General features: G+C 54.6%; 2 protein-coding genes across 3 annotated transcripts; one reads left to right on the forward strand and one right to left on the reverse strand.

The window, feature by feature from the left end:
• The first annotated feature begins 3,906 nt into the window (after positions 1-3,906).
• On the forward strand, positions 3,907-6,175 carry MYL11 (myosin light chain 11). The gene is made up of 7 exons (XM_004386662.3): positions 3,907-3,988; positions 4,639-4,731; positions 4,990-5,065; positions 5,266-5,370; positions 5,462-5,540; positions 5,841-5,889; positions 5,976-6,175. Exons 1-7 carry the CDS (start codon positions 3,986-3,988, stop codon positions 6,078-6,080), a joined length of 510 nt encoding a protein of 169 aa, XP_004386719.1. The 5' UTR covers positions 3,907-3,985; the 3' UTR covers positions 6,081-6,175.
• A 175-nt stretch (positions 6,176-6,350) lies between these two features.
• SEPTIN1 (septin 1) lies at positions 6,351-10,274 on the reverse strand. Of its 2 annotated transcripts, none has more exons than XM_012558454.2 (11): positions 10,027-10,274; positions 9,754-9,844; positions 9,570-9,656; positions 9,203-9,326; positions 8,776-8,910; positions 8,575-8,692; positions 7,868-7,969; positions 7,639-7,738; positions 7,247-7,406; positions 6,878-6,968; positions 6,351-6,774 (listed from the first exon to the last, which is right to left on the reverse strand). In XM_012558454.2, exons 1-11 carry the CDS (start codon positions 10,027-10,029, stop codon positions 6,688-6,690), a joined length of 1,098 nt encoding a protein of 365 aa, XP_012413908.1. In that variant the 5' UTR covers positions 10,030-10,274; the 3' UTR covers positions 6,351-6,687. The 2 variants fall into 2 exon arrangements, with proteins under 2 accessions (XP_012413908.1, XP_023596805.1); XM_023741037.1 differs by having other exon boundaries at positions 6,720-6,774; positions 6,878-6,952.
• Between the last annotated feature and the right edge of the window lie 1,241 nt (positions 10,275-11,515).

Below are 11,515 nucleotides of genomic sequence, written 5' to 3' on the forward strand. Positions count from 1 at the left end.
AGCTCGGGCCGCCGTTGGGCGCGCGGGGGTGGAGCGGGGGCCAGGGGCGCCTTACGCCGGGGTCTCGCCAGTGCCCTCTCCAGACCTCGCGCTCTCTCGCCACCGCCGCCCCCCTCCCTCCTGCTTCGGGCGAGCTGCCGACCTAGCGCTTGCGCACACGTCCCGGTGCCGGGCTCAGCAGCCAGCGTTCAGACGTTTCACGCCTGCGCGCCGCCGTCCCCTCGCGCTCCTTTTTTTTTCTCCCGCCCTCACAGAGGGCTTGGACGAATAATAGAAGAGAGGGAACTGGGTTTCTGCCAATCGCTGGAAGGATGGGTGGGGTTGGCGGTGGGAAGGGCATGGGTAATCTGGGAAGAGGAAGCGGAGAGGGCGGAGGGCGATAAAGCCAATCAGAGGGCGACTGAAGGCAGGAGGAGGCGGAACGAAGGAAGTATCTAATAGAAAAGCGGGAACCTGGACCTCTTGGCCAATAAAGATGACTGAAAAGTGAATGACTGCGGAAGGGCAGGGAGGGAGGTGGTACTCTGCGGGTAGGAGGCGGAGCCTAGGAGCTCCCTGGCTGACAGAAACGGCGAAAAGGGAGCCAATGAAAAGGGGAGTAAACCAAAAAAAAAAAACCAAACCTCCTGCCGTGAGTCGATTCCGAGTCATAGCGATCCTACTGGACAGAGTAAAACTGCCCTAAGGCTGTAAATCTTTACGGAAGCTGAGTGCCACATCTTTCTCCCGCGGAGGGGCTAGTGGGTTCGAACGGCAGACCTTTCGGTTAGCAGCCAAGCACTTTAACCACTGTGCCACCAGGGTAAAATTGATAGACAGTGTTGTCTAGTTGGGCGGTGACAGACAGCATCTGCAGTCAATAGGAAGAACTGAGGAATTCTTTAGGTCTCCCAAAATTGTCAGGAAGGAATGACAGGTGGGGGGCGGGCCAAGATTGCGATTGATTTGCCTCGTCAGCCAATGATCTCGTTCTCCCCCTTCAGCAACAGAGGCGGAAACTATCTCAGCCAATGGCAGCTTAGAAATGGCAAGGGTGCTGCCAGCCGGCAGTGCCAGCCCAGGGATAGTCAGTGACACTCGGCGACAAGCGCGGAGGGAGGTGACAGTTGGGGACAGCGCGGAGAGGGTCCGAGGGCCAGGGAGATTAGCACAGCCCTTAGCCAATAAAAGCGCCGCGCTGCCCTCCTGAGCTTTCTCTGAGCCTACTTTCCCCATCTACCTGCTGAGCCCTGCCCACTCCGGTGGTCTCTAGAACCCTAAGCCCCACCACAGAACCCGTGCTCTGAAGCCTGATCCAAAACTCTCAGCCTTCACACTGTCTCTGATTCTCCTAAAGCTGGCCCCCATCCAACCCCAACATTCCAAGCCCAGGAAATTATAACTAGTGCCCCCAAATCCTCTAAGCAACCAATTTCTCTGGATCCCTCATTTCTTGCAAGAATCCCCAGTCCCTCTATTCAGCCCCCATCTATTAGACCTCATCCCTGTGAGTCCTCTCCCATTCTCAAAGGAATCCCCTACTCTAAATTCATGAATCCCCAACACCATGAACTCCCCATATCTGTGTTCCTTTTTTTTTCAGGATCCAGGACTCCAGTCCCATCAACTCTTATTCTCAGTGCCACATCTCTGTGTACTCCTCATTTCCTGCTAAGAACCTAGACACCAATCTCATGAGCCCCTCAAACTGCCCTAGAGCACAAAATCCTCACATCATAAGCCCCAACCTTCCAGCTCCTAAACACTCCCTCCTTTCTCTGGCCCCTAGTCTCCTGGGCCCCGGGGTTAAAAAACCAAAAACCAAACCAGTTGCCATGGAGTCAGTTCCAATTGATAGAGACCCTATAGGACAGAATACAACTTCCCCATAGGCTTTCCAAGGAGCAGCTGGTAGTTTCGAACTGCCAACCTTTTGGTTAGCAGCCAAGCTCTTAACCACTGTCCCACCAGGGTTCCGGGCTCCAGGGTTAGAGGGCCCCAATTTCCACACAAGAGCCCACCATTCTGAAGTTGCAGTCTACCTCTGAGAACTAACTCCCAACTTCCCAGTTCCTCCTTGGCCTTTGAGTTCTGTGAGGTACCTCAGTTCCTGCTCAGACTCAAATCCTGTGAACTCCCACTCAGTATCTGACATATAACACCCCTGATCTCCATCTCCTCAACCTCCCCATTTTCTTCTTGGCCCAGGCTTCCTGAGCTCCTCCCATTCCCCTCTTTGGGGTCCCCCCCCAGCCCAGTAATAAATGGGCTCCTCCCTGGGCCTGGACCCCCATGGTAACCGTATAAGGCGAGGCAGCTGCAGACCGAAGCGGGGAGGGGCCACCGTAGGAGGCCAAGGGCAGCTGCTAAGTTTAGGTAGCTCCTTCTCTCTTCTTAGAGACAACAGGTGGCCAGGCCCCAGTGCCCAGAAAAGAAAATGTCTTAGAAGCATTGGCATGAGGCTAGAGGAGGGGAGTAGAAAAGGCACCTACCTCAGGACATCGGGTGCTAGAGGGAAAAGGAGATGGGCATCCTTGCCAACTTTGGGCCTCCCAGGCTTCCTTAGGCACCATCTTCCCAGACCTCCACTCTATGGAAGGGACTGGGGCACTGGGGCCCAGAGGGGTGGAGGAGGGTGGGTTCTGCCCAGAATATAGAGAGAGAAGCGACTGGCCATCCCAGCCACCCAGAAGGTGGTAACCAGCTAGCTTCCCTCCTGGTGTCTTTGCCTCTCCTCCTCTAAGTTCCAGCCTGTACACCAGTAACCAGAGAAATGATTCTAGACTCACATCGAACCATGTCCTTCTCCTGCTTCACACCTTTCCCAGCCTCTCCAAGGTCCTAGCCCTCAGCCTGGCATTCAGGGCCCTCCATTGTCTGTTCTCCAGCTCCTTACATCCTCTGCTCTAGCTTCATCACAATATGGCAACCTGAACACCTCTGATCTTACACTTCTCTGGGCCTTTACCCATGCTGTGCCCTCAACCTAGGGTGCCTGCCCATCCACCTTCACCTGACTCACTTCCATTAGCCTTAATAAAGCCATTCCCATACCCCTAAACATGACTGTTGTGCTTTCTACTTCTGAGCTTCTGACCAGTGGGTGTGTTATTTTCTGCATTTATTCCTGTCTCCGTGGCTAGACTGTTTCACCAGGGCAGGAACTAATTATTATTAATTATAATAATTAGAGTTCACTAAACTGTTTCCAAAAAGTGTTCACATCCACAATAGTTCTATAGGATGGGAATTACATTCCGATTTTATACAGGCCCAGGGAGTTGAAGCACAATGTCCAAGATCACAGAGCAGGCCCTCTGCTCTAGGCTGTCTAGTCTCTTCATACCTAGTGATTTCATGCTCTACATCTTTCCTCACAAAACCCCCCTCCCTGGAAGGAGATGTAGGAAATTTCATTGATCCCCCAACTTCCACAAGCCTCTCTCTCCCACTTCTAAGCTCTGTCACCACCACTGCCACCACCCACACACATACACACACTCAACTGTGACCTCTACGATAGGGTGGGGGGTGTTTGCTGAAGTGCATCCACAAAGCCCAGGCCAGCACCTTACACATTCTAGGTGCTCAATAAATGTTTACTGGATTTAATTCTGGGCCCACCCCACTCAAGGGTACAGGGGTGGCCTGGTTCATCTCTCGCCTGGAACTGTGCCTAGGCCTGGGCCCCCTCTGAACTCTGTCATATCCAGTCCAATTTGGGAGAGAGAACATCCCTCCTGCCCAGGTCCTAGCGAGATATGCATCCCGAGACCTCCCTCCTCCCTCCCTCCCTCCCTTGGCTCCAGCTGCTCCCTCCAAGAAAGGAGAGGCCCTGAGCTGGGCTATTTTGGTATCTGGGGTGGGTACCCAAAAGGCTAAGGTTACCACACGGTATGTTAAGGGCTCCCTGGGGCAGGACTATATAACCCCAGAGGGATTGCCCTAGGCTGACTCCACTCCTTTCCAGCCTGAGCCACTACTTTGTCCCCAGGAGACCGAAAACATGGTGAGTGAGAATTCTCTAGCCCCTGCCCAAGATCCTTCAGACCTCAGAGCAGCCGCACCCTTTGAGAGAAAATAGCTGGTTCCCAGTCCAGCAAGAAAAAAACAGATGAATCCTCCCTTTCTTGGTATTACTAATGGGGAGCAGACAGGCAAAAGTGATGGCCTAAAGGATCCAACCAAGGGAAATCTGCCCAGATACTCCACTCACAGGGGTCCAACCCCTCTGAAAGCCTGCTCCATCCCTTCTTGCACTCCATCTTCCTAAAGTCCTCTGGGATCAGCCAGGTAAGGATTCCCACTCCCAATTCATAAATGAGAAAGTAGAGAATCAGACAGGGTGAATGAGTAGATCAGGGTCATACAGCAAGTCTGGAGCTCAGAGGAAGTAGGCTCAAAGCACTGAGGAAGGAAGGAAACTTCCACTGGTTGGGTAGAATGGAGAGATGGAGATCCAGGAGTCACAGATGGGAGTTTAGGGGATGCAACTGAAGCAAACCCCCTTAGCAAAGAGGTCCCTAAGAGGGGGAGGCCTAGAGCCAGAAGAGTTTCTTCAGAAGGAAGAAGCTCAAAGAGCCTTGAATCTAATCCACTGTCCTCAGAAAGGAGTAGCGACTGGCTCATGAACCCCTTTGCCCAACCCTCATCTCCCAGGCACCCAAAAAGGCCAAGAGAAGGGCAGTAGAGAGTGGAAGCTCCAGTGTCTTCTCCATGTTCGACCAGACTCAGATCCAGGAGTTCAAGGAGGTAAGTGAGGGGAGGGGGAAGACTGAAGGCCAAGACCAAAGGCACCCCCCTGCTGTCCCTTCCCCCTCCCACACCCTCTCCCTAGAATGTGCACCTGTTTGTGGGGGAGGGGAAGAGTGTAGCATTCCTTCCTCCCCTCTTTGCTTGAAGTAGAAGGCGACAGCTGGCTGGGGGCCAGAATATGATCTGCCCGTGATGGGAGGGCAGATGCCTGGCCATGGGGGACCTAACCCCCATCCCGTCCCCCACTTCCCACAGGCCTTCACTGTAATTGATCAGAACCGAGATGGCATCATCGACAAGGAGGATCTGCGGGACACCTTCGCAGCCATGGGTGAGCCCCCACCCGTAAAGTCTCAGGCATCAAGGCTGCAGAGTCCTGGGAACACAGCAGCCTTGGGTTCCAGTCCTGTCTGCTCCACCCCAGGCCTCAGTCTACCTAACTGAAAATTGGGGGTGGGGGGGTGATCCAAACTTACAGGAAGCATGGCCCTGGCCTTAGGGCCTCGCTGTAGCCCATGCTCCCCGCTCCAGGCCGCCTGAATGTGAAAAATGAGGAGCTGGATGCCATGATGAAAGAAGCCAGCGGTCCCATCAACTTCACGGTCTTCCTGACCATGTTTGGGGAGAAGCTCAAGGGTGAGTGAAGGGTCCTTCGTCCAAGCTCCCAGGTGCCCTTCACTGAACCTTTCAGGGACCCTTCAGCCTCATGTGCCCTCTGACTCCCCAGGTGCTGACCCTGAGGACGTCATCACCGGAGCCTTCAAGGTCCTGGACCCTGAAGGGAAGGGTACCATAAAGAAACAGTTGTAAGTTGCCCCCGCCCGCCCCAAGAAACCTCTTTAAATCCCTACCAAGGGTTAGGCACTGTCAAGGGTAAGGGAGAAATTAGGCCTGTGGAAACAGGCGATCTGAAGGAGGATTAAATTTTCATGCAAATATGGGGGGAAGGGGAAAAGCCGGGAGGCCAGAGTGTTTGGAAATCGAAGATGGCTCTAGAGTGACCGTTTTCAGAGAGATGCTGGGGGTGGCAAGGAGGATGAGGTGGGAGGGAGTGGAAGGGAACCACGAACACCAGGCTCAACTCCCTGTATGTCACCTCTCTCCAGCCTGGAGGAGCTGCTTACCACGCAGTGTGACCGCTTCTCCCAGGAGGAGGTGAGTGGGGTAGGGGCTGGGAGAAGGGAGGGGACAGGGAGTGGGGAATAAGAAACCGGTAGGAGCTGCCCCTATGTCTCCCCTAGATCAGGAACATGTGGGCGGCCTTCCCCCCCGACGTGGGTGGCAATGTAGACTACAAGAACATCTGCTACGTCATCACGCACGGCGACGCCAAGGACCAGGAGTAGAGGACTCTTTTAGGCCTCTGCTGACCACTACCCTCTGGCCAGTCGGACACCGCCACCCCGACCCCCAATAAAATTGAACTGGTCTTTGTTTCTTATCGGCGGCGCCTTCAGTGTGTTTGTGTGAGGGAGGCCTGGCGTGGGTCCCGGAAGGAGAGCTGAAACACGGTCGAGCACCAAGCGGGTGCGCTGGAGACTGAGTGGGACGGCTCCATCGGCTACGCCCGCCACTTACTCCCACTGGGAAAGAGAAGACTCGCGTGGCCCCAGGGCAGCTCAGCGTTTATTGAAGATACAGCGTGGGTGAAGAGGGGTGACGCCCGAAGATGGAGAACAGGGTCTTGATGGTGCCGGAGACGCCTGCTCAGGAAGTGGGCGGACAGCGAACTGGAGGGCGGGCAGTGGTAGAGTCCAGGCGGAACGAGAGGCGGGGCTCCCAACTCCGGATTTGGGGAGGAACGGTCCGAGGGGAGAATCTTCAAAGCCAGGGCAAGGGCCGGCCTACCGGCTGGGGCTCCGTGATTAGGCGCTGGGCTGGCTGGGCCTCGGGGATTGGGCAAGAGACAGACTGAAGGCGGAGCCGAAGTAAGGTAGGGCCGAGACGGGGGCCTCAGAGGGTGTCCGACTGCTCGCCCGGGGCCTGGCTCTGTTGCATCTGGGCCTGCATCTTCTCCAGCATCTCTTGCATGCGGCGCAGCTGTGCGGGACAAGATTGCAGGCGGTCGGACCTGGCGAGGCCAGAGAGGGGCCTCGCAGAGGACCTGGGGTCTTGGTCAAGGGGGAGCGAGGTGCTTGCTCACCTCTTCGTCTTTCTCGCGGATCAACTTCTCAGTCTCGGCCAAAGGAAGCATGGGCAGCGGGATCTCCGTGGCGCTCTGGCGGGAAAGCTTACTGGGGGTGGTGGGAAAGGGGCAGCAATCAGGGGCGGGGTCGGAGGTTGTGGGTCGGGCGGGAAGGTAGGGCCTGGAGCAGGGTTGGGGTCTAGGAGGCGGAGCCCTGCCCGAAAGGAAAAGGCCAAAGACAAAGTGGGTGGGAAAAGGGTCCGGGAGAGAAGTCTGGTGGTGAGGGCAGGGCCTGGTCTTGAAGATGGGGTCATGGGTGGTGGGGGCGTGGCCTGGCCTGGGTGGCAGCGCCTTGGCCACACCAAGATAGTCGGCTCCGGCTCTCACCTGCGGCTGGCTCGCGGCCCCGGCCGGGTCAGGCTCTGCAGGCAGCGGGCCCGGTAGCCCTCATAGAGCAGATCGTGCGTCACCTCCTTTAGGTCCTGCAGATGTGTCTGCACCAGCATCCGTCGCAGGTTCAGGAAATCGCAGTGATGTGGGTTCTCCACTGGGGGCGGACCAGCGAGCGTCAGGGAGCCTCGGGTTCAGTCTCACTCCAGAGGCGGGCCGGCCGAGGGTCCTGTTGCCGCCCTCTGGGAGGGTCCGCGGTCTGCAGCCCAAGGATCCCCTCTTTGGGCTCCTGGGTCCCCCGGGGTTAGAGCACACCCCCAACTTGCATGTTGGGTGCGGTTGGTTCGGAAGTGGCCTGGCTCCCTGCTCGCGGGCCTGGCCTTACTCACCCTCCACGGTACCCCAGGAGTAGCGGCGTCCCCTCACCGGCCGGGTCTCACCATCCCTCACTACCTCGCACGAACCCACAACTGCGAAGGGGATGCTTTCCTAGAGGGCAGGGATCAAGGGTTGGGCCTCTGCCCCCTCCCCTACTCCTTGCCGAAACTTCTTTCTCAGCCACCACCTTCACATCAGCCTCCTCTGCTTCTCTACCCCTTCCTCCTCTGTCCCTCTCACCTTCATCTCTGCATCCTGCCTCTTAAAGTCTTCATCCTCATCAGAATCACAGTCAGGGAACTGGTAGATGTTGATCTCCTCCTCCTTCAGCTGGTCCCGGATCTCCGAGGAGACAGATGCAGAGAGAGTGAGAAGCATGGACAGTCAGAGACAGAGCATGAGAGACAGATATTGCCTGGCCAGAGACAGTGAGACACAGAGATACATGAATGACAGAAATGGTGACAGCTGGACATAAAGGATGATCAAAAACAAAATCTCAGAGACAGTAAGAGACAGAGACATAGCTGATAAGAAACTGAGGCAAAGACACTAACAGTGAAGGCCTGGAAAGATTCTAAGCTGGGGCAGCCACCAAGAGAGTGGGAGAGACAGGAACAGTGGGAATGGGCTCTGAAGGGGTAAGGGGAACAGTCATCAGCATCCTGGGGCCAAAGGATGTCAGATGTCATTGTGTCTGTCTATGCCCTTGCCCTCAGACAGGCCTTAGCCCAGGGGCTGTACACCTATCCTTTTATAAACTTCCAGAGATAAGGCTCACTCTGGCAACTTACTACCCACGTCCCTCAGAAAGTTTCTCCCACAGCCTGGCCTGACACCATGCTCCAAAAAGGCCACCCCAAGATTAAAGAAGAAATGAGATCAAGTTTGGACATGGCCTTTGGTTTTACATGGGGCCAGAGCTCAGAGGTTCAGGAAATCCACACCTTCTGCTTGAGGGCCTGGGCTTCCTTAGGCATCAGGGCATCTGCTTTGCCAATGACTGGGATGATGTTGACCTTCTCATGCACAGCCCGTAGGAAGGCCACATCTAGGGGCCGGAGCCTGCGTCCAGGAATTGGTCAGAACCCAGCCCCAGGGCTTGAAGACCGTCCCCAAAGGCCCACCCCCCAGGGTGTCCCCCAGACCCCCGGCCGAAGGGTGAGATGAAATAGAGGCAGCAGTGGACCCGAGAATCCTGGATATTCTTCCGGTTCAGGCCACTCTCATCCCTAAGATACTGCTCAAATTGTTCCTCGATGAAGTGCACCACAGGCAGCCAGCTGGAGTGTGGGAGAGGGCATGTGGTCAGACATGTGAGGCCTGAGGGCAAGGTTAGCCAGAACTGTGGGGGTGGCAGGTAGTTTCTTTGGCTCCACCCAAAGGCATCAAGGGCAACTGGCAGGGGTGTAGGTGAGACATCAAGTAGCACATACTGACCACAGGGACAATTTGGGCCTCTTGGGTGAGGGTAGGTGGGGAGTCAGGACAGACCAGCCCTGTACCTGAAGCCCCACTTTCGTCAGAGTAGCCATTTTGAGGGTCTTAGCCCCTGCCCCCTCCCCTCCTCCTTACCAGTCGGAGCAGTCCACTGAGTCCCCAAAGCCAGGTGTGTCCACCAGGGTCAGCTTCACTTTAATACCCCCCTCCTCGATCTCTACGCCCCGGCGCTCGATGGTCAGTGTCTGTGTCAAGCGAGCTATGGGGACAGTAAGAGGTCTGGAAGCTGTGTAGAGGTCTGAGGCAGGATTAATTTGCTTTCTCAGTATCACAGTATGCCCCCACCCATATTCCAGGAGAGGCAGCAGTCTCAGAGAAAAGCAGGAGCTGCCTGAGTCACTCAGAAAGCCATGGGAGACCCAGATGGCAAAGAAAAGAGTGCAGCCTGGGGACATACGAGGGGGTGGAGGGCAGTGCCTGGGGAGAATGGGGAGGATCTTACCACTGGCTGCTGGCAGCTGCCGGTCCTCATAGAGGTTGGTAAGGAACAGGCTGTTGATAAGGGTGGATTTTCCCAGGCCTGACTCCCCTGTGGACAGGAGAAGTGCAGCTGGTCAGATGAGAGGACAGTTAGGGTTCCTGAAGGGCCTCCTCTCCCCCAACTCCTCTCTCCAAACCTTCCCGACCTGCCACCATCAATGTGAAGTCAAACCCCTTCTTGACAGACTTGCGGTGGAGCTGGTTGGGGAGGGCGGCAAAACCCACATACTCTTTGTCCTGTTGGGGCAGGTGGAGGGGAGGCAATATGAGGCTGTTGGGAGCAGCAAGCAGGGCTCCCAGTATCACTCGAGCTTGGAGGCTAGAAGTCAGCCTACTGTGGGTTGAGGCCTGGGCATGGGGACCCTGAGGGCAGGGGTTTGCGGGCAGAGATGCCTAGGTTCCTGGGCATCAGGACTCACCATGGCCCTGTTGGCTGTCGCAGCACCTGCTGTCGCTCTCCACTTCCTCTGGTAGGGGCAGGAAGTTGAGTGCCGTGGCAAACAAGGGGGCGGGCAGTGAAGGAAGCTGAAATGCTGAAACTGGCCAGGCCCAGAAAGATGGGGAAAGTCCCCACCTCCTGGATCCCTTTACCTATCACTCCTAGAATCAGCTTCAGCTCCTTCAACACCTTTATTTCAAGCCCCACTGTAGCCCCATCACCCCCACTGGAAGTAGAGGGTAGGCAAAGCGGAAGGAAGCAGGCTGCTCTTCCTGACAGGTGAGATGCAAAAAAACCAAAAAACCCGCTGCTGTCTAGTCTATTCCAACTCAAAGCGACCCTATACGACGGAGTAGAACTGCCCCATAGGGTTTCCAAGGAGCAGCTGGTGGCTTCGAACTGCCGACCTTTTGGTTAGCAGCTGAGCTGTTAACCACTGCACCACCAGGGCTCCTGAAGGCTTTGACAGGGATGGTTAAAAAAAAAAAAAAAAAAACACAAAACTCCCAGGGTCTGCGTGGACCAGAAGCCACAGGCAATGGGATTGGGGGTGGGAGGAGGAGGGACCATCAATTTTCCTTGCCAAATCGTGCAGTGGATTCTTAAAAGGACTCCAGGGCTATAGATACTTCTCAGACATAACCAAACACCTCTCGGGATTGGTTTTCTGGCTTTGAAGGCTTAGGACCATAGTCTCATGGGACAACAGGGTCAACTGGCATAATATAGTTCATAAGATTTATGTTATACATCCTAATTCGGTGAGTAATGTCTGAAGTATTAAAAGCTTGCAAGCGGCCATCTAAGATACAACTATCGGTCTCTTCACTTCTGGAGCAAAAGAGAAAGAAGGAAACCAAAGACTCAGAGAAGAAACTAAGCTACAGGACTAACAGTTTACACAAACCATGGCCTCCTCTGCCCTGAGACCAGAAGAACAAGACAGTGCCTGGCTACCACTAACAACCATTCTGACCAGGGCTACAATAGATGGATCCTGATTGAATGGGATAAAAATGTGGAACAGAACTCAAATTCTTAAAAAGTCCAGACTTACTGGACCAGTTGAAACTAGAGGACTCCCTGAGACTATCACCCTGAGATACTCCTTAAACTTTTGACCAAAACTACCCCGAGGTCACCTTTTAGCTAAATAACAGATTGGCTCATAAAATAAAAAATATTACCTGTGAGTACTGCGCACCTTTAAAAAATTATCTATATGGGACCAAATGGTCAACAATTACTCTAAAGCAAAGATGTAAGGGGACAGGGAAACAAGATTACTGGAAACAAAACATCCAGAAAGGAATTCATGAGAATATTGACAGTTGACATATTGTAAAAAATGTAACCAATGTCACTGGACAATTTGTGTAGTTATTGTTAAACAGGAACCTAATCTGCTGTGTAAACTTTCACCAAAAACACAAAAAAAATGTTATTAAAACAAAGGGAGGGTGGCTCCA

The sequence above is a fragment of the Trichechus manatus genome, unplaced genomic scaffold (genome assembly GCF_000243295.1).
Source record: "Trichechus manatus latirostris isolate Lorelei unplaced genomic scaffold, TriManLat1.0 scaffold00170, whole genome shotgun sequence".
NCBI classification, from domain to species: Eukaryota; Metazoa; Chordata; class Mammalia; order Sirenia; family Trichechidae; genus Trichechus; species Trichechus manatus.

Excerpts from the sequence above, each read along its gene's own strand:
- SEPTIN1 (XM_012558454.2), bottom strand. Across the intron at positions 9,327-9,569 it reads GCAGCTGCCAGCAGCCAGTG|CTCGCTTGACACAGACACTG; the intron begins GTAAGATCCTCC and ends CTGTCCCCATAG. Across the intron at positions 8,693-8,775 it reads ATCTCACCCTTCGGCCGGGG|GCTCCGGCCCCTAGATGTGG; the intron begins GTCTGGGGGACA and ends TCCTGGACGCAG.
- MYL11 (XM_004386662.3), top strand. Across the intron at positions 5,371-5,461 it reads GTTTGGGGAGAAGCTCAAGG|GTGCTGACCCTGAGGACGTC; the intron begins GTGAGTGAAGGG and ends CTGACTCCCCAG. Across the intron at positions 5,890-5,975 it reads ACCGCTTCTCCCAGGAGGAG|ATCAGGAACATGTGGGCGGC; the intron begins GTGAGTGGGGTA and ends TGTCTCCCCTAG.